The following is a 26,734-nucleotide window of genomic DNA, read 5'->3' as shown; positions in this document are numbered from 1 at the left end:
AGATCTATGGGTATCTCATGCGGATTTGTCTGCTAACCTACGTATAACGATACTATAATTACATTATTTTCATCCATCCGTCAACACAAATGGCATGTCAACGTTCCCCAAATAATAATGCAATGAAGCCAAGCCGAGATGTATGATTCTTCATCCAGAGGACGAAGCACCATTGTATCATCTAAAACCTTCAGAGAGATCCCTTAAAACTGTAGTATAAATTCTCCACAGCTGTTCTGGTAGCTAGGTTAATTTAGCGAGACATGGACAAATCCAACACATAGCGTTTCTACTGAGTCCTGCTTAGAGGTGACTGTCTGTCATGTTGCTAGTTGTAATGACGCTTTTAAAACAACAGAAGGTATTTGTAATTGCTCTGGGAGCTAATTATTGCAGAGCCCAGCTAAACATCCTGCTCACTGGGCTCATTATGGACAGCCAATGAGCAGTTCAGGTGAAAAAGTCAGCCAGATCTGATCCCTATAACATACATGATACTAGGATACTGTAGCAACCTGCCGGACTGCACAACATAACTGCCTTCATTTTACTGGACCCCATGAAGAGTAGCTGCTGTAGCTAAAGGGGATCCACAATAAATACAAATACAAACCCAATGCAACATGATAATACATGCATCAACTTGTTTTGACATATCACATGGGATATGACAGTAAACCAACAGACCTTGAGAGGAGATAAAACATCATCTGTTGATCTATTTCACAGGTTTCTGGTGGTTTCTAAGCATTCTACATGTGTTGGGGAAGGAGGGTGGGATCTCTCCAGAGCATCTAATTACATCAATCATGTCTTGCCATGCATGTGATATGAGATAATGTTATGCACCAGCAAATTATAATGTGGGTGCAACAGAGGGTGCAACAGGTCAGCACCTCGGGAGTAAATGTCAGTTGGGTTTTCATAGCCGAACATTCAGGGGTCGAGACAGCAGGTGTGGTAGAGAGAGTTAGCGAGAGAGGGTTAGAGAGAGAGGGTTAGAGAGAGAGAGGGTTAGAGAGAGAGAGAGGGTTAGATAGAGAGAGGGTTAGAGAGAGAGAGGGTTAGAGAGAGAGAGGGTTAGATAAAGAGGGTTAGAGAGCGAGGGTTAGAGAGAGAGAGAGAGTGAGAGAGAGAGAAAGAGAGAGAGAGAGACACAGAGAGAGAGGGTTAGAGAGAGAGAGAGCGAGGGTTAGAGAGAGAGACAGAGAGAGAGAGAGAGAGAGAGAGTGAGAGAGAGAGAAAGAGAGAGAGAGAGACACAGAGAGAGAGGGTTAGAGAGAGAGAGAGCGAGGGTTAGAGAGAGAGACACAGAGAGAGAGGGTTAGAGAGAGAGAGCGAGGGTTAGAGAGAGAGACACAGAGAGAGAGAGAGAGAGAGAGAGAGAGAGGATTGAAACAGCAAGTCCGTGACAAGGCATCACGTCCGGAGAACACACATGCCTCTTCATGATACATGATGTTTGGCTGTGATGTGCGAAGTGTTATCTTATTGGGGTTGGTTATTGTTCTGTATTCTCCATTGCATCATGGAATGTGATATGAAATGTGTGATATGTGATATTAAACCCCTGGGCCTATGGCTGTTGAAGATACTCCACTGCACTGCTGCTGTGAGCAGGAGTGGGAGAGAAGTCATGCTTTTATTATACTCTTGTTCTGTCACTCATTCTCCTGCCTCTCCATCTCAAAGGCTGCCAAATATTTTGAAGAGTGGTTAAAGAGGTGGTGTGCACACACACTCAGACTCCAACTCTATTTATAGGTTTGCCTTATTCCAGAATATACACATAAGTGTGATCCACACAGTACGGTTCTATGTTTTCCACTCTGTGATTAAAAGTAGTTCTCAGAGTAGAGCATTTTTGAATTGCTAATTATGTTTGTGATTCTGTATTGTAAGGAGCATGCATCAAGATATACAGCATGGAAGTTTGAGCTGCCGTGGAGTGCTGTGCTACTTGAGCCTCTAGTCTTTGGCTTGGTCTGATTACTATTTTTTAATTGTGAGCCCTCAACGTGGGCATGAAATGGATGTTTTGTTTTTTTGAATTATTTATTAGTTGCATTTCGCTTGATTAGCTTAATTGTTTAATTACCTTAATTGTTTGATTAGAATACAAAGTTTCATTATTCATCATGATGAATAGCACTAAAAAAACAGCTTTTGTATAGGGCTTTCTCTTCTTATACCAATTCTTATGCAGGCTACAATATGTAACCAGAAGAATACGTTCAGGAAATTGAATATTCTTCTTTTTTATAGAGATCATTTACAGTGCAAAGCCAGTGGCACGTCGTTATAAAAAATTGAGAAAGGTTTAGGGGCCTAAACAGTTACCCTGGGGAATTCCTACAATAAAGGCCTGATTGGTGTAGAGATGGTTGTCCTTCTGGAAGGTTCTCCCATCTCCACAGAGGAACTCTGGAGCTCAGAGTGACCATCAGGTTCTTGGTCACCTCCCAGGCCAAAGCCCTCTTCCCCCGATTGCTCAGTTTGGCCTGGCGGCCAGCTCTAGGAGGAGTCTTGGTGGTTCCAAACTGCTTCTATTTAACAATGATGGAGGTCACTGTGTTCTTGGGGACCTTCAATATTGCAGAAATGTTTTGGTACCCTTCACCAAATCTGTGCCTTAACACAATCCTGTCTCTGACCTCTAAAGACAATTCCTTCGACCTCTTGGCTTCATTTTTTCTCTGACATACACTGTCAACTGTGGGACCTTATATAGACAGGTGTTAGCCTTTCCAAATAATGTCCAATCAGTTGAACCAATCAAACATCTCAAGAATTATCAATGGAAACAGGATTTACCTGAGCTCAATTTCAAGTCTCATAGAAAAGTGTCTTAATACTTATGTAAATAAGGTATTTATTTTTTTATAAATTTGCAAAAATGTCTAAAAAACAGTTTTTGCTTTGTCATTATGGGTTATGTGTGTAGATTGATGAGTAAAAACATTTATTTAATCCATTTTAGAATCAGGCTGTAACAACAAAATGTGGAAAAGGGGAAGGGGTCTGAATACTTTCTGAATGCTTTGTATGTAGTGTTATTACAACATTGAACATAGATTCAATGGAGATACTAATTTCCCATTTGACAACTGTAAAAGGTGGTCTGGTACAGCAGTATGACATGAAAAGATAAAAGCTGTAAACGAATGGTTTGAGTCAGCCCCACAGCTTTCAGGAGAGATTGTGTATAGCCTATAAAGTGTGTGCTGCCATTTGTCTCTCTCCCACGCTCTTTCTTCCCCCTGCAGATTAGTGGCTACAACCCTCAGCTCTCTAGATAAGACGTGTCCTGCTCCCTTGAAACAAACTCTTATACACTAAATGCAGAGGACATTGAGATACAAAACACATGTCACAGGTACTCTTAGGTCTGTGAAGTTACTCTGTGTTTGTCTATCAGTTGGCCTGCTGTCGTAGTCTTTGCTGTGAGTCTATGTCACAGGAACATTCTGTACCATGTGCTGTACCTATTTGTTTATGTTAGTTTCATGTGCTCCATGATTCTGTACTCATCTGTGTTAACATGACACGGTTCATGTCCTGTGACTGACTGATGGTTCTCTGCTCTGAGGCTGAGCTGTTGTTATGTGATGTACTGTACTCTGTTGTCACTTTACATTTCTGTTGTGCCCTGTGTTGCTACTCAATGCTGTGACTCTATACCATAACCCTTTTCTGCGTGTTATGTTGTGACTGTGTCAGTGGTACTCCTGTACTGTATGTGTTCTATACCACCCGGTATGCATTGTGATTGTGTATCTGTCTCGGTTGGCGGCTCTGCCTATGTGACTCTCAGTGCTCCTCACGGGCTCTAATGGCTTCTTTAATTACATCCATCCATCACCCTACTGGCTCATCTCTTAAACCACATATGCAAACTGAGATGAGCAGCTTAGCTTAGGTGAGGCAGAAATAACTTCCTATAGCTTCATCTTTTACTTCACCATTTCTTATTTGTGGCTTGGTTCAAAGGAGGTTTGGCAATGGTGATTTATTTTACATAATGTTCTGTTGTCTTTTATGTGTTATCCTGTGAAGTCCAGCAGCAATGATTCATCTATGTTTTCACCACACAGTCTTCTTCAACCCCAACAGCTGTGATCAATGAGATGCTTTTACATTTTATCACAATCAACTTCAGTCCATTGCATTTCACTGCAGTCTTAAAATATGTTTACATAAATGACTAAAACAAGTTTCTTACGGTAATATAACGTTTCGGTCACCTGCAAGAGTTCAATTGACATTGGGAAAATGAGCTAATGCTGAAATGGACAAATGATGCTGTCGTGGTAACGTCCTACATGTTGTTGCATTCAGATGGAACAGGAGATCTCTCTAGTCCAGAGTAAGATGTCTGATCTGGAGTCAGTACTGCTGCAGAAGGATGTGGAGCTGAAAGCCTCGGAGACACAGAGGACCATCCTGGAGCAAGACCTGGCTACCTACATCACAGAGTGTAACGTGAGTGGCCCAAAATGTGTGTGTGCGTGTGCGTGTGTGCGTGTGTGCGTGCGTGTGTGTGTGTGTGTGCGTGTGGCCTTCCCTTTTTCTCAATTTTGTTACATTACAAACTTATTCTAAGGTGGATTATATACTTTTCCCCCCTCATCAATCTACACACAATAACCCATAATGACAAAGTGAAAACAGGTTTTTAGAAATGCTAGCATATTTATTAAAAATTAAAAACAGAACTAGCTTATTTACGTAAGTATTCAGACCTTTTGCTATGAGACTCGATTTTGAGCTCAGGTGCATCCAGTTTCCATTGATCATCCTTGAGATGTTTCTACAACTTGATTGGAGTCCACCTGTGGTAAGTTCAATTGATTGTACATGATTTGTCTGTAGCACTCCGAGACAGGATTGTGTCGAGGTACACCAAACAATTTCTGCAGCATTGAAGATCCCCAAGAACATAGTGGCCTCCATCATTCTTAAATGGAAGAAATATGGAACCACCAAGACTCTTCCTAGAGCTGGCCACCTGACCAAACTGAGCAATCGGGGAAGAAGGGCCTTGGTCAGTGAGGTGACCAAGAACCCGGTGGTCACTCTGACAGAGCGCCAGAGTTCCTCTGTGGAGATGGGAGAACCTTCCACATCTCTGCAACACTCCACCAATCAGGCCTTTATGGTAGAGATGGAAGCTACTTCTCAGTAAAAGGAACATGACGGCCCGCTTGGAGTTTGCCAAAAGGCACCTAAAGGACTCGGATCATGAGAAACAAGATTCTCTGGTCTAATGAAACCAAGATTGAACTCTTTGGCCTGAATGCTATGCAACATGTCTTGAGGAAACCTGGCACCATCCCTATGGTGAAGCATGGTGGTGGCAACATCATGCTGTGGGGATGTTTTTCAGTGTCAGGGACTGGGAGACTAGTCAGGATCGAGGGAAAGATGAAGAGAGCAAAGTACAGAGAGATATTTAATGAAAACCAGCTCCAGAGCACTCAGAACCTCAGACTGGGGCAAAGGTTCACCTTCCAACAGAACCGCGACCCTAAGCACACAGACAAGCCAATGCAGGAGTGGCTTCGGGACAAGTCTCTCAATGTCCTTGAGTGGCCCGACCAGAACCCGGACTTGAACCTGATCGAACATCTCTGGAGAGACCAGAAAATAGCTGTGCAGCGACGCACCACATTCAACCTGACAGAGCTTGAGAAGATCTGCAGAGAACAATGGGAGAAATTCCTCAAATACAGGTGTGCCAAGCTTGTAGCATCATACCAAAGAAGACTTGTGGCTTTAATCACTTCCAAAGGTGCTTCAACAAAGTACTGAGTAAAGGGTCTGAATAATTATGTAAATGTAATATTTCCATTAAAAAAATATATACATTTGCGTAAATGTCTAAAAACCTGTTTTTGCTTTGTCACAATGGGGTATTGTGTGTAGATTTATGAGTTTTAAAAAACTATTTCATCCATTTTAAAATGAGGCTGTGACGTAACAAAATGTGAAAAAGTAAAGGGGTCTGAATACCTTCCTAATGCACTGTATGTGTGTGTTTCAGAGTCTGAAGCTTAGTCTGGAGCAGGCCCGTATGGAGGTTTCCCAGGAAGACGACAAGGCACTGCAGCTCCTCCACGGCATCCGGGAGCAGAGCAACAAGCTGCAGGAGATTAAAGAACAGGTAGAGGAGAGACCCTCCTGTGGGGCAACAGAGGTCTGGCAGGGTTTGTGGGTTGTTGAGGGAGTTGCACAACGTTGTCCCTAAACTATAATGTTTAGGGTTAAGATTTGGGGATGGTAAGCTGATCCTTCTATCCTTCTAGCTTCTATCCAGAGTGCTGTGGATGGATGTACAGTTCTGGGTTGACCTGACCTTGCCCATCCCTGTGGTGTGTGAGTCGAGTGCTACTCCTGCTACAGCCATGTTAATTACAGAGGAAGAGGGTGTTGAGGCCTCCTCACTGCTCCCATCGCCCTGCCTCCTATGCCGTTCTCTGTGCTCCCTACTTCCTGCTTCGTGCTCTCTTCTCTGTGCTCTCTGCTCCCTGCTCTCTGCTCACTGGTCCCTGCTCCCTGCTCCCTGCTCTCTGCTCGCTGGTCCCTGCTCTCTGCTCGCTGGTCCCTGCTCCCTGCTCCCTGCTCCTTGCTCCGTGATCCCTACTCCGTTCTTTGTGCTCCCTACTTCCTGCTTCGTGCTCTCTTCTCTGTGCTCTCTGCTCCCTGCTCTCTGCTCGCTGGTCCCTGCTCTCTGCTCCCTGCTCTCTGCTCGCTGGTCCCTGCTCCCTGCTCCCTGCTCTCTGCTCGCTGGTCCCTGCTCTCTGTTCCCTGCTCCCTGCTCTCTGCTCGCTTGTCCCTGCTCCCTGCTCCCTGCTCCTTGCTCCGTGATCCCTACTCCGTGCTCCATGCTCCTTGCTCCGTGCTCCATGCTCAGTGCTCCCTGTGCAGGTGGAGCCAGTGTACTATTAAACACCCTGGCTCAGGATTCCTGACTGCTGGAACCCTATTCAGATGAATGTGTGTTAATAATGTGGTTTCATTGCCTTTATCGAATAAGGATAATCAGAGTAAGGCAGAAAACTATAACAAGGCTTGAGTACCACATAATAGAAGTCTGATAGCAATAGAAGTAATAGTAGCGATTACCTTCAGTGAGTATCAACATTGAGCCTTTCCTAGCAGTCTGCAGTATGCTGTTCTAACAGTGGACATGAACCCAAATGCACTCTCATGCATTTGACCTGTCCTTACCATGAAAAAGGCTCAGTGGACATCTCTCTGATAGTAGCATGCATCTGCATAGCTCAGTGCCGCAGTACATCAAGGTGTCTCCTGTGTATCTATCCATCGCTACTCTCAGGAGTGATGCAGTGTCTCCTGAACTCTGCTGATCAACAGAGTAATGTAGAGGAAGGACAGATTTACACTGAGACAACCATTATCCAAATAGTGTGTCTGTGTGTGTGTGTGCGCACATAAACAATGATCTGATTCGGTGAAGGTTTGAGAATTAGGATATTGAGAGGTTGACAGTAGAGAACAGCAAACAGCATAAAATATATGCCCCCCCCTCCAAACCACAGAGCAGAATCCAAAAAAAGGTAATAGAAAAACAACCTGTTCCCCTTAGCAGTTGCTGGCATTGGTTACCAGGCACAAGCTCTATAGTGCGATGGTTGTCATGGCAATGTGAATCATCCATACCTAGAAGTGGAGAGTGTGCAGTGCTGCTGATGCAGTGGGCAGGCTGTCGTGATGAGGCGATGGGGGCCTTGGATCTTACATTATGGGAACTAGAGTGTTGTTGTTAACCCCTTCACTGCCATTTACACTGCTCTGTAGTCTTCACAGCCAATCCATGGTCGTCCATGGATGGTATACTTACCGCTCACTGATACAGCGCACCGGTCTGCTAAGTTTGTAGAGCTTACAATGCCAGGATAGTGGGTTCAATTCCCGGGACCACCCATAGGTAAAAGTCGCTTTGGATAAGAGTGTCAGCTAAATGGCATTTATTATCATAATTATTATTAATGCAAACCTGGAAATTAGCAATGGAAATTATTGACCCACTTCTAGTTAAAGTTATTGTCATGCATGAGTCATGCTAGATGATATTTTCAAAAGTTCTTTCCTGTTTGATTTTGACCCAGCTGTATGCTGCATAAGGTCTTGTCTTAAACAGTGTCTCTCTCCCACACGCTGTTTTACGAGTCTGTAACTTATACAAATTCACGCACAATTTATGTAGTGTTGGCTCAACAAACATAGACGATTGGGGATATGAGAGATGAAAAGCTTTTCAGTGACATAGAAATCCATGGCAAGATAGTCAGTACACGGAGATGATGTAATTCTGTGAACCAGTGAGAACAAAATGCTAGGCTAATTGGAAGAGAGATCCCTTTCACTGAATACATACACAGCACACATGCTGACAGACTCTAACTGGGATAAGACAAGTGTTCTACCTCTCAGTGTTGTATTTGTGGATAGGTAGGTTTAATTCAGTTCTAGTACCTACCTAAAGTAAGCTTTATTTGACCACTTTGTCAGCAAATGTACCTCTGGCACAGACAAACCTGTCTAAAGATGACTGAAAGGAAGGATACATCTGTTCTGTAAGGCAGTGGGAAGAGGTATAGGCAAAGCTGTTGTGTTTTTTTCCCCAGGACCATGGATTAGTCTCCCCATCCTAAGAGGTTACAGTAGAACTGTCACTCTCCCTGTCAGGGCTACACCTACTGTGTTTGAAGCGCCCAGATGGAGTGTGTCAGCAAGGGCGATAGGGAGACACTCCCTGTGTGAGTGTGTGTGTGCGCGCATGTGTGTGTGTGCATGTGTTTGTACATGTGTGTATATGCGTGTGTGTGTGAGTGTATTGAGTATATTCACATGAAAACTCTGAATCAGCTCTTCTGGCATGCACAAACCTATTGTATTCACCCCGTATTCCCTCTCTTTCTCTGCCGCTCTCTAATCTGATCCCTTCCTTCCTGCCCCTGGCTCACTCCATCCTTCTCCATGGGTACCACTTAGCTCTGTGCTAAAGCCCTGGCCTAGTTCAGTTCTCCTGCTGACTTATGTTTAGGGCTGCCAGAGAGTTTCTGTGATCCAGGTGACACTGAGGAACTAGGGCTCTGAGTCAGCTCGCAGACGAAACACCGCAAAGTCTTTTCCCACTTGAAACAGATGTTTTTTGTATTCTTCAAAGAGATTCAATGAGAGGTCCCTGTGGTGTCAGGTTTATTCAGTTGATGCAAATATGGCTAATGTGAGAACTTTCAATTAGCATTCCGTTTATACATTTCATTTACTGTTTGCCTTTTTCTTCCTCATTACCTAGGATATGTAAAGAACTGTAATTGACAATGACAATTTAAAAAAGATATATATGAATATTTAACCTTTATCAATCATCATTCACTTAAATATCAAACGCTTTTTGTATCTTATTAACGTTATAAAGGAGGTCCAAACTATGACATTATTTTGTCTTTCATATTAATGCACACTAAATTAGAGGATGCAACATTTAAAAAAATGTGTGTTACTATAATGTTTCATGACTCATGAGGTGTCTTCCTGTTACTTACTGTAGATGACAGGCGGACGTCCTTGGAGACACGCATCAGGCACTTCGCAGGGTTTGAATGAATGGAAACAGGAGGAGCACTTTTAATTGAAAGGGGACTGACGAGGTGCTGGCTGGTGCTGCTGATGCTATCTGCTGCACCTGTCATGTTCCATTGTCAGGGTGCTCTCACTCTCCCCAGGCACCGGGGTCATGCTACTTTTCATTAGCCTCTGCTAGTCCCAACCAGCCTGATAATCAGGACTGCTGCATGCCCCGTGACTCGGCCACGATGTGGAAAGGAATGCTGCTAGCCGTATCTAATCATCATTCGACCCTTAGAGGACAAGGACACTAAATGACTTTGGCTAGTGCAATTGTTCTCTGCCGCAACGTTTCTTGTTCCATAACTCTTTGTTCAAAAGACTCTGTTATACCGTATATCCTCTTCTGTCTATTCTTTGTACCACTCCGCCCCATCACTCCCTCTCTCATGTCTAATCTCTTTCTGGGATGCTTTCCATTTGTTCCTTTCTATTCACTTTTTTGTCATTTATCCTTTTCCGTGTATCTTTCACCTCTGCACTCCTCCATCCCTCTCTCTCATCCCTCGTTCCTCTCTCATCCCTCTGCAGGAGTATCATGCCCAGCTGGAGGAGATGCGCGTGGCCATCAGGCAGCTGGAGGAGGACCTGTCTGCGGCCCGTCGTCGTAGCGACCTGTATGAGTCGGAGCTGAAGGAGTCCCGTCAGACCAGCGAAGAGCTGAAGAGGAAAGCAGCAGACTGTCAACAAAGGATGCAGAAGGTGCTGTAACTATTCAGAGAACTTGAAAGGCATGTGTTGGTTTTGAAAGCAGGGGGTTTAACTGATTTTCTGGTTATTTTCACACAGGCCAAGGAGCAAGGAAAAACTGATACAGAGGAGCTTCTGTCAAAGCTGGAGAAGGTACAACTTCGGTCCATGTGGATCTCCTGTTGATGCCCTGGATGGTCATACAGTATATTTTCCTTAAAGTAATGTTCAGTGGTTAGGAGACAAATTATCCCATCATGAATGAAACCATGAAGATGGTTTGGGACTGAACTCATATGGATTGTGAAATATTTAGCTTAAAATGTTTTTCTCTCTATTTCTCTGTTTCAGACCAATGCTGAACAGAAAGTGAAAATTGAGGATCTCCAAGATAAGCTTTCCAAGGTAGAATATTTTTGTTGAAAACTTCATGGATAATTCATATTCAGCATGTGCTTTAAGGGAAGAATAGGTGCTTATCAAACACAGACATGTGAAAGTCCTCTCTCTCTGCTAATGATGTGTGTCAACTCCTCCATTGTCCTGTAAAGCAGATGCTGAATTGTGGCCTGAGAATAAATCAACTGTATCTAAAATCATAATTTGTCAGTTTCTGCTTAATTGCCAGCTATCAAAATATTTTTCAGACAATGTTGGTTTCTCTATGTAATATGTTTTATAGCGATGACTACATTAAATGAAGACATTTTCAAAATAACTCTAAAGCCATTTCCTAATGGAATTCTCCAGGCTGTATGGGCACATATTTTAGAGGCACAATCAATCACATTTTCACCCAGTATTCTAGGCTATTCATGCATGCAACTACCAATAAAGCCCACAGAGCTTAAAATATGACAGCTTAAAGTTATGCAAATGTCAGATAGGTGACAGAAAGTCTTTGTTGTTCCCCGGCCAATAACACAGGCAGTGAAGGCGAGCAGGGAGACCACAGATCTCCTCTATAGTATCAGGGTGGCTAAGGAGCGCATGGAACATGAGCTGGAGATGCTTCAGACCAAGGAGGACTCCAGTGACAGCCTCCGGAGACGCCTAAGAGAGACAGAGGTATGCAGTACTGACTAGGGCTGTGGCAGTCATGACATTTTGTCAGCCAGTGATTGTCTAGCAAATAACTGCCAATTGACTGTTAATTAGCATGCACACATTTAGCATCTCCTGGCTTCCATGCATAGCCTACAAGCCACTGATGCAGACCTTTGGAACATCTACATTTTAAAAAGTCTAATAAGTCCATGTAGTATAGCCTACACCTTCCCAATGAATCCCTTATTTATTTTAGTCAGGTCTAAAGAAATATAATATGACTAAAATGCAGTCTATTTCAGAAGAACATAATAGCTGCGTTGTCCTTATGTTAGGCCCTGATCTGGCTATGCTATGTGGCTGTTGTGCTACACTAGTTCATTTAGCAGACAAGATTTGCTTAGAATTCCGTGGCATTATTTTATATTACTTTATAGTATGAATAATACAATAGAACAACGCTGAAGGAAATAGAAAGGATATTTTCTCCACAGCCTATTCTGTTGAGCGGTTAACAAAAAAAACAAGTAATCCTATGTGCATTTTTTATAGTTATTTATGTAACTTTAGTTGTGATACAAATGTTAGGCTATATGTTTTGATTTTTAATACATTCTAAGGCTGCATGATGCCACTAATGATTCATTTTTTTAAAAGTCGCATGAAAGGCATGAGCTCTGCTTTCTTTTTTTGCGCAGACACCATTCATCAGTCTTTCATTCACAATTTGACAAGCATTTGATAATGCCTCGAATTTCCCGGCTGCATCCCCATTGTGTGGCCATAAAAAAACTATGCATTTGCAGCCAGTGGTCGTTGTGCCCTTGGGCTGAATATAATAATTATAATTCCCTTCTCCCTGCTGCCTGCGGAGGCACCTCTCACTCACATGGCTTTCAGTCACGTGAGCTACAAGTGAAGACAGACACATCCGGGACGCAACTGCAAGCGTCCTTGTGCAATTCCGAGGTGCATATTGAAGATATTGGAAGAACTGCCCCGATTTACTTTTTGTCAGTCAACAAGATGAGTAGGCCTAACGAACAGCAAAAGCACTAGCCTTTGCTAGCAAAAGCAACAACCTACCCATAGTACAAAAGTCGAAGTATTCTATTTTGTGGGAAAATAAATATTCCAAACAGTCTGGGACAGTTGTGGGATGCGATAGATCCCAAATTAATACAACCACTAGCATCAAAAAAACGGTTTTAAGCAATGAGCCTGAGACAACAGAAGAGCACATTTAGCTTAAAAACTTCTTAAGGGGGGGCACTATTTTCACATCCGGATGAAAAGTGTGCCCAAAGTAAACTGCCTGCTACTCAGGCACAGAAGCTAGGATATGCATATAGATTTGTAGATTTGGATAGAAAACACTCTAAAGTTTCTAAAACTGTTAAAGTTATGTCTGTGAGTATAACATAACTTATTTGGCAGGTGAAACACCGAGGACAAACCATCCAGGAATTTTATTTTTGAGGTCACTCTCTTTTCAATTGGTTTTCTATGGGGAACTAGATTTCTAAGGCACTTGCTTGCAGTTCATATCGCTTCCACTGGATGTCAACAGTCTTTAAAAATTGGTGGATGTTTTTCCTTTGAGAAATGAAGAAGTAGGGCAGTTCAAAATGAGGGTCAAGTGAAATGTACTGTTGTGGTTGGGGTGCGCGACCTGAAAGCTCGCGCCACTTTGTTTTTATCCGCTATTGAACACAGTTTATTCCGTCTTAAATTTGATCGATTATTTATGTTAAAAATACCTAAAGTTGTATTAGGAAAGTTGTTTGAAATGTTTGGATCAAGATAACAGGTGACTTATTAGATATTTTGTAGTCATGTTGCGCGAGTTGGAACCGGTGTATTTTCAGAATCAAACGCACCAAATAAATGGGCATTTTGGGGATATATCAACAGAATTACTTGAACAAAAGGACCATTTGTGATGTTTAATGGACATATTGGAATGCCAACAGAAGAAGATCTTCAAAGGTAAGGCATGAATTATATGCTATTTCTGACTTTTGAGTCGTGCCTGGCAGGTTGAATTATGATTTACATGTGTCTGTTTGATGGGGTGCTGTCCTCAGATAATAGCATGGTTTGCTTTCGCCGTAAAGCCTTTTTGAAGTCTGACACTGTGGCTGGATTAACAAGAAGTTCATCTTTAATTCAATGTATAACTCTTGTATGATTTATTAATTGTTATTATGATTATTTCTGTTTTTGAATTTGAGCGCTGCTATTTATTTGAGTGTTGTCAAATCAATCCCGGGCGCGTGAAGGGATCACTAAGAAGTTAAAATGTTGATAAACTATTAGACTGTCACATTATAAGTGCAGGAATGCGCACAGGGCAGTTGGCTGTAAGCGCAAATGTTCCATTAGCAGGAAAACACTATTCTCAAAAGTGACCACAAATGCGATTATGCATGTAATGCCTTACTATGAAAATGATCTTCCCCAAACTTGAAACTCACCTGATGCTTATGTATGCCAGTTAGGCTCTACACCCCTTGTAAAGCAGATTCATGTGGTTCATTTTAAGAGGTTATTTGGCCACTTTAGTTGTGATATAAATGGTATCAAAACATATAGGCATATGGGCTAGGCTACATGAGCTGTGCAACTATGATTTGAAAAAAAGCATGCGCTATTTGCCTTAAGCTGGGCATGTCATCTATGCACTTAAATAACGAATGGAGGACGCTTCTCTTGTGGTTCATTTTCATGCCAGCCAAGTAGGCTATACTCCTGTTGTAAAGAGAAGCAATGTGCTTAATGTGAGGAAAGTTGAAAAATAAATATAGTAGGCCTAGCCTATAGAAAGTTTATTGTAGCCTCCTCTTTTTTTAATAGAGACCATCACTCTTGTTTTCTAATGCAATTGTGTAGCCTATAGAAATGTTGCGCAACATTAGCTCATGGGCTCTCACGAAGTGTTTGATTAGATTTTTGATTACATTTGCATTGATGTCAGAGTAATTAGAGGGACAATAGAGTGCTGAGTACCAGGCAGTTAGCAAGTTTGGTAGTCTACCATCAGCAGTATCAAATGACCATCAGCAGCATCAGAGCTTGGAGAAGCCTAATTACCGTGACTAGACGGTCACATGGAATTTGACTGCCATCATGACTGGTGACCACGGGTGTGTCGGTAATGTGGTCGCCATAACAACCCCAGTACTGACCCCACCACAACTACAACAACAAAGAAAGGATTCATTGAAAAAAAGAGAGCTGGATAAACTCACTTTTACTGGTGGCAGCAGACTTTCTCTAGCCTGAGTGGTGGGTGTGTGTGTGTTTGTGTGCAGGATGGCAGGAGGACCCTGGAGAGCCAAGTGAAGAGGCTGGAGATAGTTGAGCGCAGGGAGAGTAAGCTGAAGGAGGACATGCAGAGCAAGGCCCAGCAGGTCCAGCAGATGACGGATCAAATCATGGTAAGGGGAGGGGAAAGAGGGGCCCTCCGCCCCCCTCTGGCCCTCACAACTATGCCCTTCTTTGGAGTGATTATCACACAAGCCCTTCAGGACATATGTGTGTTCACTGCTCATACACACACTCGCTTAGATACACACACATACTCACACTCCCTCACCTTATTATTCAGTCTGGGCCAAATCCTAACTTGAGATCTGCGTTCGTAAGTGTAATTTTCAAGCATCTCCCATTGACATCAGTGATGGTCTCACATTAGGATTCAGCCCTCACTCCCTGGGGGTCATTCACAGCGTGGTTTCTCTCTGTCTCAGACCCAAAAGTGGCAGATTGTGAACACAGATCTTTAAAAAAATATATATATATTTTTTGTTGAATTTTTACCCCCTTTTTTCTCCCCAATTTCGTGGTATCCAATTGTTAGTAGCTACTATCTTGTCTCATCGCTACAACTCCCATACGGGCTCGGGAGAGACGAAGGTTGAAAGCCATGCGTCCTCCGATACACAACCCAACCAAGCCGCACTGCTTCTTAACATAATGCGCATCCAACCCGGAGGCCAGCCACACCAATGTGTCGGAGGAAACACCGTGCACCTTAGTTGGCACGCACTGCGCCCGGCCCGCCACAGGAGTCGCTGGTGTGTGATGAGACAACGATATCCCTACCGGCCAAGCCCTCCCTAACCCGGACGACGCTATGCCAATTGTGCGTCGCCCCACAGATCTCCCGGTCACGGCCGCTTACGACAGAGCTTGGGCGCGAACCCAGAGTCTCTGGTGGCACAGCTATCAGTTTTTATTTTGCCTGAGATTTTTTTGTGTACATTTTATCCTTGCTCTACTGCATAATATCATGGCGTTGTGTCCTAATGTGAAAAGGCTGAATAAACAATGTACTCTAACGTGTTCGTTTGCATAGGACCTGGAGGAGAGTCTGCGTGAGAGCCAGTCCACAGCCCAACGCGTGGAGACCCACCTGGAGCACAAGGAGAAGCTTTATGAAGAGAAGATCAAGGTAGAGCTCCAGAGCCTCAACATCTCTCTCCTGTTTAGCACACCCATTCAGGAGAGTATCATATTAAGGACTACTGGTGTATTCACACTGTTAGGGGATGTTGCCGGCTTTAACTAGGGCCCAGAGTTTTTCCTGGGCAGGTCCCTTGGTCACGAAAACTCTGACTGGGCCTTGATCCTGAGCTGTAGCCTCGTTGATATTGTGTTGTCTCTCTTATATTAACCAGGTTCTGGAGAACCAGATGAAGGCAGGCATGGCAGATAAGGAGATGCTGGAATCCAGTCAGAGCAAGTATGAGGAGGAGGTCCAGGAGAAGTGCAGCATCATCAGTGAGCAGAAGGCGGTGAGAGCTGGCCAGCCTAGTTAAGATGTGGCCAGGCCTATTTTCACATTACACTGAATTGGTTTATTTTTCACATTAATCACACTGACTTGGTTTATTTCAAAGAACTTGTTGCAAGGCAACTGTCATATATTGGACATGTACTGTTTTGTTTTGACAATAGTAGTGAGCATTTTATAAATTAGGTAACATGATGAATGTACTGCAAATTGTCAGACATGTTGAGGCTGGTATATGTAAATGTGTGTTGAAACTCTTCTGTCCATCCCAGACCATAAACGCCATGGACTCAAAGATGGCCAGCCTGGAGCAGAGGATTACTGAGCTATCTGAGGCCAACAAACTGGCAGCCAACAGCAGCATCTACACCCAGAAGAACATGTGAGTGTTGTGGACTAGTTAGTTAGTTAGTTAGTTGGTTAATTAGTTAGGAGGATTCTCCACACAGTGATACTGACTGTGCTGCGTGTTTGTTTATCTGTCTGGGCCTGACAGGAAAGCCCAGGAGGAGATGATCTCGGAGCTGAGACAACAGAAGTTCTACCTGGAGTCTCAGGCTGGGAAACTAGAGGCCCAGAACGCCAAGCTGGAAGAGCACCTGGAGAAGATGAGTCAGCAGGAGCAGAGCAACAAGAGCCGAGTGCTGGAGCTGGAGAACAGGCTGAGAGAGGTGAGGAGAGAAGGAGGAGAGGGGGAGGTGAGGAGGGCAGAGAAGGAAGGAGAGGACAGAATGGTTAGTGTCACATGAAGGAGGAGAGGGGAGTGCAGGAAGGAGCCAGAAGAGCTGTCGGGGGTTGGCAGAGAGAGATGCCAGATAGAGGGTCATGTAGGGTGAAATGTCGGTAGTTGTTTTGCCAGATCAGCATCTCTCTGATTATCTAATTTCTCTGGGTGACTCTACTCTCTGACTCTATAATTCCTCTGGATGACTCTACTCTCTGACTCTATCATTCCTCTGGATGACTCTACTCTCTGATTCTATAATTCCTCTTGATGACTCATCTCTCTGACTCTATAATTCCTCTGGATGACTCTACTCTCTGACTCTATAATTCCTCTGGATGACTCTACTCTCTGACTCTATAATTCCTCTGGATGACTATATTCTCTGACTCTATAATTCCTCTGGATGACTCTATTCTCTGATTCTATAATTCCTCTGGATGACTCCACTCTCGGACTCTATAATTCCTCTGGATGACTCTACTCTCTGATTCTATAATTCCCCTGGATGACTCTATTCTCTGATTCTATAATTCCTCTGGATGACTCTACTCTCTGACTCTATAATTCCTCTGGATGACTCTATTCTCTGATTCTATAATTCCTCTGGATGACTCTATTCTCTGACTCTATAATTCCTCTGGATGACTCTACTCTCTGACTCTATAATTCCTCTGGATGACTCTATTCTCTGACTCTATAATTCCTCTGGATGACTCTATTCTCTGATTCTATAATTCCTCTGGATGACTCCACTCTCTGACTATAATTCCTCTGGGTGACTCATCTCTCTGACTCTATAATTCCTCTGGATGACTCATCTCTCTGACTCTATAATTCCTCTGGATGACTCTATTCTCTGACTCTATAATCCTCTGGATGACTCTATTCTCTGATTCTATAATTCCTCTGGATGACTCTACTCTCTGACTCTATAATTCCTCTGGATGACTCTATTCTCTGACTCTATAATTCCTCTGGATGACTCATCTCTCTGACTCTATAATTCCTCTGGATGACTCTATTCTCTGACTCTATAATTCCTCTGGATGACTCATCTCTCTGACTCTATAATTCCTCTGGATGACTCTATTCTCTGACTCTATAATTCCTCTGGATGACTCATCTCTCTGACTCTATAATTCCTCTGGATGACTCTATTCTCTGACTCTATAATTCCTCTGGATGACTCTATTCTCTGATTCTATAATTCCTCTGGATGACTCTACTCTCTGACTCTATAATTCCTCTGGATGACTCTACTCTCTGACTCTCTCCTTCCTCAGCCTGACCCCTTTCTGTCTCTCCCTTCTCTCTGTGTGTCCGTCATGTCGTTAGATGGGCCTTGAGCATGAGGAGCAGAAGCTGGAGATCAAGCGTCAGGGGACGGAGCTGACTCTGTCGTTACAGGAGAGGGTTTCTCAGATCAGTGGGCTACAAGCGGCACGCCAATCCCTGGAAAGTCAGCTGCAGCAGGCCAAATCAGAGCTCGAGGACACCACCGCTGAGGCTGAGGAGGAAATCTGTGTTCTTAGAGTGAGTGCAAGACGGACATACATACTGTAACAGTTTATTGTTATTACTCATGTTATTACTATGCTATGATGAAGTACTGTAGTACAGCCACCAAACCTGTCCCTCTCTCTATCTGTCTGGTAGGCCCACCGAGACGAGATCCAGCGCAAGTATGATGCCCTCAGAGACAGCTGTGCGGTATGCCACCTCTCTCTCTCTATGTTTTCAATTAGTCTTGTATTAAGGTTGATGTTATGAAAAATGTGTACCCAGTCTATTCTTTTTCCGGAGAAATCAAGGCTATTCCATGTGAGAAATTGCCAAGAAACTGAAGATCTCGTACAACGCTGTGTACTACTCCCTTCACAAAACAGTGCAAACTGGCTCTAAACAGAATAGAAAGAGGAGTGGGAGGTCCCGGTGCACAACTGAGCAAGAGGACAAGTACATTAGAGTGTCTAGTTTGAGAAACAGATGCCTCAAAAGTCCTCAACTGGCAGCTTCATTAAATAGTACCCCCAAAACACCAGTCTCAATGTCAACAGTGAAGAGGCGCCTCTGGGATGCTGGCTTTCTAGGCAGAGTTGCAAAGAAAAAGCCATATCTCAGACTGGCCAATAAAAATAAAAGATTAAGATGGGCAAAAGAACACAGACACTGGACAGAGGAACTCTGCCTAGAAGGCCAGCATTGCCTCTTCACTGTTGACGTTGAGAATGGTGTTTTGCGGGTACTATTTAACGAAGCTGCCAGTTGAGGACTTGTGAGGCGTCTATCATTCAGGCCAAAGAGTTCAAGCTTGGTTTAATCAGACCAGAGAAATGTGTTTCTCATGGTCTGAGAGTCATTTAGGTACCTTTTGGCAAACTCCAAGCAGGCTTTCATATGCCTTTTACTGAGTGAGGAGTGGCTTCCGTCTGGCCACTCTACGATAAAGGCCTGATTGGTTGAGTGCTGCAGAGATGGTTGTCCTTCTGGAAAGTTCTCCTGGGATCGAACCCCAGGCTGTAGTGACTCCGCAGTGCCTTAGAATGATGCAACACTCGGGAGGCCCACATTTCTTCCATGTAAGAATGATGGAGGCCACTGTGTTCTTGGGGACATTCAATGCTGCAGACATTTTTTTCAATGCTCTGACATGCACTGTCAACTGTGGGACTTTATATAGACAGGTGTGTGCCTTTCCAAATCATGTCCAATCAATTGAATTTACCACAGGTGGACTCCAAGTTGTAGAAACATCTCAAGGATGATCAATCGAAACAGGATACACCTGAGCTCAATTTCGAGACTCATAGCAAAGGGTCTGAACATTTTTGAAAAAGGGAAGGGGTCTGAATACTTTCCGAATACACTGTACATCAATACATCTTGCAGTAGTATACATTCAAATGATATAATATTGTGTAGAAGCTGGCAATGAGCCTAGTATAATATGTCTCCCACCCTCCTTCCCTCAGGTGATCACAGACCTGGAGGAGCAGCTGACCCAGCTGACCCAGGAGAACTCTGAGCTGAACCGTCAGAACTTCTACCTGTCCAAGCAGCTGGACGAGGCCACGGACGAGACAGAGGACCGCCTGCATCTGGGTCAGGATGTGGACCGCCTCCGCCACGAGGTGGCTGACCGCGAGATGCACCTCAACAACCAAAAACAGGTGTGATTCGGGTTGCAAAATTTTGCAAACTTTCAATACACTTCTTGGTTTTCCCGAAATCCCTGTTCTGAGGATCCCGGAAACAGGAGGGAATAAGCAGGAGATCTGGTATCCTCCAACCAGGATTTCTGGAAAACCAGGGAATTTATTGAAAGTTCACAGAATTTTGCAACCCTAGGTATGACACATACACTCACTCATGACCATATGTACATAGTACCGTATAGAACAAACACACTCTAACAGAATTGGGATAATAGAGAGCTCTCTCTCTCTCTCTCTCTATTTTTCTCTTCCTTTCACAGACATTTCATTTCACATACCCCCAAACACACAAACTGACACACACATCTCTCCATACTCCTCAACAATCAATTATAGGTTACACAGACTTGCACACACACACACACACACACACACACACACACACACACACACACACACACACACACACACACACACACACACACACACACACACACACACACACACACACACACACACACACTATACCAGCTAATGTGATTGAGTGGAGAGAGTATAAATCAGGCAGAAGATACTTGACTGTTATTTTGTTATGTATCTCCAGCTCAGGAGAGGAGAGGGGGAGGGAGGGAGGGAGGAAGGAGAGGGGGGTAGGGAGGAAGGAAGGCTGGAAGAGAGGAGGGGAGAGGAGGGGGAGGGTGGAGGCTGTGTGATGCTGTGCTCTGCCCCTATGGGATGGGGTGTGTGTAGGCGTTCAGTAGCTAGAGCTCTGTCTCTCTGTCCTAGCTAGTGGTTGTGTAACCAGGGATGGAAGTCATAGAGGGATCCGACCATGAGTGGGAGGGATGTGTCATCCGCATCGTTCCCAGGTCATGTCAGCCCTGGATGGGTGGACTTCAGAGGACCATGGTGCTGCTGCAGCTATATTTTTATCCCAGTGTTTGTCTCAAGCAAAGGAAATAGGAAACATACAGACGTAGCTCAGTATGTGCCCTATCTCTCAAAGTTACTTGTATCTATTTTTAACTGTGGAGCACAACCCATTGAATGTCAATGTTCCTGATGATCAGAATCTGACATTACTGACGTTGGTTTGGGATACTATGTCCATTACTCAGAGGGCTGACTTCAGAACAGTCATCATTAAGACCACAAAACTCTATTGAAAGTACCTTAAATAGTTGTCTCATGTAAATTAATCTCTTACAATCTCTCTAAGAAGTTCATGTTGTCCGTTAGAACAGACCAGTTGAACAGTTGAATAGCATGACTTCTATTCGTAACCCCTCCTATGTTTTCCATGTTCTGTGTTAGAACATTGAGACACTGAAGACCACGTGCACCATGCTGGAGGAGCAGGTCCTGGAGCTGGAGACTCTGAATGATGAGCTGCTGGAGAAGGAGAGGCAATGGGATGCCTGGAGGGGAGCCCTGGAGGAAGAGAAGAACCAGGCTGAGAGGAGGACCAGGGAGATCCAGAGACTGCTGGACAACGAGAAGCAGAACAGGTAACACACACACACAACATACATAAACACACAAACACACACTCATATGGTCCCCTCTCTTATTCCTCTTCAGGCTACGTGCTGACCTGCGCAACTCGGAGGCTCGTCAGTCTATTGAGCAGGCAGTGAAGGAGCACAAGGCTGAGATTCTGGCCCTGCAGGAGGCCCTCAAGGACCAGAAACTCAAAGCAGAGAGCCTCTCTGACACAGTGAGCCTTATGTGTCTGTCTGTCTCTCTGTCTATCTCTCTGTCTAAAGCAGACCCGTACATCCTGTCTCTGTCCCTCTAGCTGAATGACCTGGAGAAGAAGCATGCCATGCTGGAGATGAATACAAGGAGTCTGCAGCAGAAGCTGGAGACTGAGAGGGAGCAGAAGCAGAGGCTGCTGGATGACGTAGGCTACGTTTTTCTTATTCTGCCCGTTATATATTTGAGTTATTTATATCATATGGGGCGGCAGGGTAGCCTAGTGGTTAGAGCGTTGGACTAGTAACCGGAAGGTTGCAAGTTCAAATCCCCGAGCTGACAAGGTACAAATCTGTCGTTCTACCCCTGAACAGGCAGTTAACCCACTCTTCCTAGGCCGTCATTGAAAATAAGAATTTGTTCTTAACTGACTTGCCTGGTAAAATAAATACAAAATTTTTAAAATTAAAATATTAAAATAAATACAAAATATATATAATGTCACATACCTGGGCTTAATAAAAAATCCTCTATTATAACCGAGTATGTTTGTTTGTCTTGTGAAAAGTGAAATATCACAGAATGTCTGTTGATACTGTTTGTGTCCCTCCCTCAGCAAGGAAACCTGCAGCAGCAGTTAGATGTTCAGAAGAGCCACATCTTCCGGCTAACCCAGGGGCTGCAGGATGCTGTGGACCAGACTGACCTGCTGAAGACTGAGAGGACTGACCTGGAGTACCAGCTGGAGAACATCCAGGTACTCTACGCACGCATGCTTGAGCAAACACACACATACAGTGCATTCGGAAAGTATTCAGACCCCTTGACTTTTTCCACATTTTGCTATGTTACAGCTTTATTCTAAAATTGATTCAATCATTTGTTTTCCTCATCCATCTACACACAATAACCCATAATGACAAAGCAAAAACATTTAAATTTACATAAGTAGTCATAGTCTTTACTCAGTACTTTTTGAAGCACCTTTGGCATGGATTACAGCCTCGAGTCTTCTTGGGTAGGACGCTACAAGCTTGGCACACCTCTATTTTGGGATTTTTTCCTGTTCTTCTCTGCAGATCCTCTCAAGCTCTGTCAGGTTGGATGGGGAGCGTCGCTGCACAGCTATTTTCAGGTCTTTCCAGAGATGTTCGATCGGGTTCAAGTCCAGCTCTGGCTGGGCCACTCAAGGACATTCAGATACTTGTTCTGAAGCCGCTACTGTGTTATTTTGGCTGTGCTTAGGGTTGTTTTCCTGTTGGAAGGTGAACCTTTGCCCCAGTCTGAGGTCCTGAGATGTTTTTATTTAATCAATTTTAGAACAAGGCTGTAACGTAACAAAATGTGGAAAAAAGGAAGGGGTCTGAATACTTTCGGAATGCGCTGTAGACACATTTGTAATGGTGTTTTTTACACTAGATAAAAGTAAAGACTCCAAGCTAGAAAATGGTACACTGCATTTGAGAAACATTGAGAAAGTAGTCCTGCTGGTACACCTACTGGAGAGCTCTTCTTTATCTACACCCAGTCAGCATCGTTCACACCCTCTTAAGCCTCACCCATCTATTTGACGATTCACAGTGTTGTAAACAACCAAAGATTTCAAGACTAAAAGTGGTGAAAGTAGTAGCAAAAAGTAGTAGTAAAAATGAACTGTATCTAGTCCTTGGCCTATATCCTAAACTGACTTTGGTGAAGGTCATATTGTTCTTCACATTACCGTCTCTGGTAAACACACACTATATCAAATAAAATGTTTGTTTATTTGTCACATGCACAGGATACAGAAGGTGTAAACTTTACAGTGAAATGGTTGCTTGCATAGTGGAGTGTGTTGTTTAGACATCTAGCTAGCTAGCTAAAACGATGAACCATAATCCCAACTCTAATGCCATGTTCAAAACAACTGGGAACTCTGAAAAAACAAACTCAGACTGGGAAAAATCGATTTGAACAGTCATCAAAGGCAGAAATTCAACTCTGGAACTCAGGCCTCTTTCTAGAGCTCCTACACAGATCATACATGTAATGTTAGCTAGTGAGCAAGCCAGATAACTTTAACTAGCTAACAGTACACTAACTTGCAATGAAAACAAATTTCTGACTAATTAGAAACGTACAATTTCCGAAAATGTAGCTAGACTCTTACCCGTCCGTATACATGGATGAACGCTTCTCTCTCTGTCATGGATGCCATGGTTGCCCTTAGTTTGAAGATGTAATCCGGAGACAGGTGTTTTATACAACAGCCTTCTTACTGTGTTCTCTTTTTGGACTCTCTCCGCATTTGGCAATCATCTCTCTGCTTCCACATGGCATTCCACTGATTTCAAAACTCTGTCAACTTCTTCCGTGACAACAACACCGATAGCGCTATTAACGTCAGGGCAGCAATATTGAGATCAGTAGCAAAACTTTTTAAGTTTTCATGATATCTTTCAAAAAAAGCCACGGTAGACATGATTTTCTGCACATACTTTGCAGCTCATGTTATAGACGGAAGCATGTCAGACCAATCCGAACTCATCTCTCGGCATGTCCAGCCCATCCATTAGCTCAGCTAATCAAATCAAATGTATTGGTCACATACACATGGTTAGCAGATGTTATTGCGAGTGTTGCAAAATGCTTGCGCTTCTAATTCCGACAGTGCAGCAATATCTAACATGTAATCGAACAATTCCACAACAACTACCTAATACACACAAATCTAAGTAAAGGAATGGAATAAGAGTAAGAATATATACGTATAAATATATAGATGAGCAATGACAGAGCGGCATAGGCAAGATGCAATAGATTATATAAAATACAGTATAAACATATGAGATGAATAATGCAAGATATGTTAACATTATTAAAGTGGCATTATTGAATTGACTAGTGATCCATTTATTAAAGTGGCCAATGATTTAAAGTCTGTATGTAGGCAGCAGCCTCTCTGTGCTAGTGATGGCTATTTAACAGTCTGATGGCCTTGAGATAGAAGCTATTTTTCAGTCTCTCAGGGTCAGCTTTGATGCACCTGTACTGACCCCACCATCTGGATGGTAGCTGGGTGAACAGGCAGTGGCTTGGGTGGTTGTTGTCCTTGATGATCTTTTTGGCTTTCCTGTGATATCGGGTGCTGTAGGTATCCTGGAGGGCAGGTAGTTTGTCCCCCCCCCTCCCCCCCGGTGATGCGTTGTGCAGACCTCACCACCCTCTGGAGAGCCTTGCGGTTGTGGGTGATGCAGTTGCAATGCCAGGTGGTGATTGAGCCCGGCAGGATGCTCTTAATTGTGCATCTGTAGATGTTTGTGAGGGTTTTGGCTAACAAGCCAAATTTCTTCAGCCTCCTGAGGTTGAAGAGGTGCTGTTGCGCCTTCTTCACCACACTGTCTGTGTGGGTGGACCATTTCAGTTTGTCCGTGATGTGTACGCCGAGGAACTTAAAACTTTCCACCTTCTCCACTGCTGTCCCAACGATGTGGATAGGGGGGTGCTCCCTCTGCTGTTTCCTGAAGTCCACGATCATCTCCTTTATTTTGTTGACGTTGAGTGAGAGGTTGTTTTCCTGACACCACCCTCCGAGTGCCCTCACCTCCTCCCTGTAGGCCGTTGTTGGTAATCAAGCCTATTACTGTTGTGTCATCTGCAAACTTGATGATTGAGTTGGAGGCATGCATGGCCACGCATTCATGGGTGAACAGGGAGTACAGAAGGGGGCTGAGCATGCACCCTTGTGGGGCTCCGGTGTTGAGGATCAGCAAAGTGGAGATGTTGTTTCCTACCTTCACCACCTGGGGATGGCCCGTCAGGAGGTCCAGGACACAATTGACAGGGTGAGGTTGAGACCCAGGGCCTCAAGCTTAATGATAAGCTTGGAGGGTACTATGGTGTTGGATGCTGAGCTATAGTCAATGAACAGCATTCTTACATAGGTATTCCTCTTGTCCAGATGGGATAGGACAGTGTGCAGTGTCATGGCGATTGCATCGTCTGTGGACCAATTGGGGCAGTAAGCAAATTGAAGTGGGTCTAGGGTGACAGGGAAGGGGGAGGTGATATGATCCTTGGCTAGTCTCTCAAAACACTTCATGATGACAGAAGTTTAGTTCAGTTACCTTTGCCTTCTTGGGTACAGGAACAATGGCAGCCATCTTGAAGCATGTGGGAACAGCAGACTGAGATAGTGAGAGATTGAATATGTCTGTAAACACACCAGCCAGCTGGTCTGCGCATGCTCTGAGGACACGGCTAGGGATGCCGTCTGGGCCGGCAGCCTTGCCAGGGTTAACACTTTTAAATGTCTTACTCACGTCGGCCACGGAGAAGGAGAGCCCACAGTCCTTGGTAGCAGGCCACGTCGGTGGCACTGTATTATCCTCAAAGCGGGTTAAAAAGGTGTTTAGTTTGTCTGGAAGATTCCTGTATTTTTCCATGGGAAAACCAACTAGGCTCGTTATTGAACTATTTTCTTCATATTTACAGTTTGTTATTAAACCTGCTTGAAAATCTATTGTAAGACTTGAAAATGGCTGTCTTGTAATGATCAACAATCAACTTGACAGAGCTTGAAGAATTATTGAAAGAATAATTTGCAAATATTGTACAATCCAGGTGTGCAAAGCTCTTAGAGACTTACCCAGAAAGACTCTCAGCTGTAATCACAGCCAAAGGTGATTCTAACATGTATTGACTCAGGGGTGTGAATACTTACAGTGCCAGCCAAAAGTTTGGACACACCTACTCATTCCAGGGTTTTTCTTTATTTTTACTATTTTCTTCATTGTAGAATAATAGTGAAGACATCAAAACTATGAAATAACATATATGGAATCATGTAGTAACCAAAAAAAGTGTTAAACAAATCAAAATGTATTTTATATTTGAGATTCTTCAAAGTAGCCACCCTTTGCCTTGATGACTTGCACACTCTTGGCATTCTCTCAACCAGCTTCATGAGGAATGCTTTTCCAACAG

The 26,734-nt window shown here is 43.7% G+C and overlaps 1 protein-coding gene across 2 annotated transcripts in view; it reads left to right on the top strand.

Annotated features, from left to right (window-relative positions):
• LOC110525124 (citron rho-interacting kinase) overlaps positions 1–26,734 on the top strand; it is a 99,464-nt gene that overhangs the window by 45,619 nt on the left and 27,111 nt on the right. Inside the window, exons 3-21 of one of the 2 annotated variants that reach the window (XM_036979640.2) lie at positions 3,267–3,376; positions 4,339–4,482; positions 6,044–6,163; positions 10,189–10,359; positions 10,447–10,500; positions 10,699–10,752; positions 11,275–11,415; positions 14,709–14,834; positions 15,755–15,850; positions 16,077–16,193; positions 16,465–16,574; positions 16,689–16,863; positions 18,255–18,452; positions 18,576–18,629; positions 19,892–20,089; positions 21,389–21,582; positions 21,656–21,791; positions 21,873–21,977; positions 22,386–22,526. In XM_036979640.2, coding sequence (XP_036835535.2) covers positions 3,368–3,376; positions 4,339–4,482; positions 6,044–6,163; positions 10,189–10,359; positions 10,447–10,500; positions 10,699–10,752; positions 11,275–11,415; positions 14,709–14,834; positions 15,755–15,850; positions 16,077–16,193; positions 16,465–16,574; positions 16,689–16,863; positions 18,255–18,452; positions 18,576–18,629; positions 19,892–20,089; positions 21,389–21,582; positions 21,656–21,791; positions 21,873–21,977; positions 22,386–22,526 — 2,343 coding nt within the window. In that variant the 5' untranslated portion in view covers positions 3,267–3,367. Of the gene's footprint in view, positions 1–3,266; positions 3,377–4,338; positions 4,483–6,043; positions 6,164–10,188; positions 10,360–10,446; positions 10,501–10,698; positions 10,753–11,274; positions 11,416–14,708; positions 14,835–15,754; positions 15,851–16,076; positions 16,194–16,464; positions 16,575–16,688; positions 16,864–18,254; positions 18,453–18,575; positions 18,630–19,891; positions 20,090–21,388; positions 21,583–21,655; positions 21,792–21,872; positions 21,978–22,385; positions 22,527–26,734 lie in introns of those variants that run through there. The other variant, XM_090237271.1, reaches the window with a different exon arrangement.

The sequence above is a fragment of the Oncorhynchus mykiss genome, chromosome 6, assembly GCF_057628025.1.
Source record: "Oncorhynchus mykiss isolate SJ-2025 chromosome 6, ASM5762802v1, whole genome shotgun sequence".
In the NCBI taxonomy this organism is placed as follows: domain Eukaryota; kingdom Metazoa; phylum Chordata; class Actinopteri; order Salmoniformes; family Salmonidae; genus Oncorhynchus; species Oncorhynchus mykiss.
Note: the sequence above shows the minus strand (reverse complement) of the source record. Positions and strands in the feature narration are given on the sequence as shown.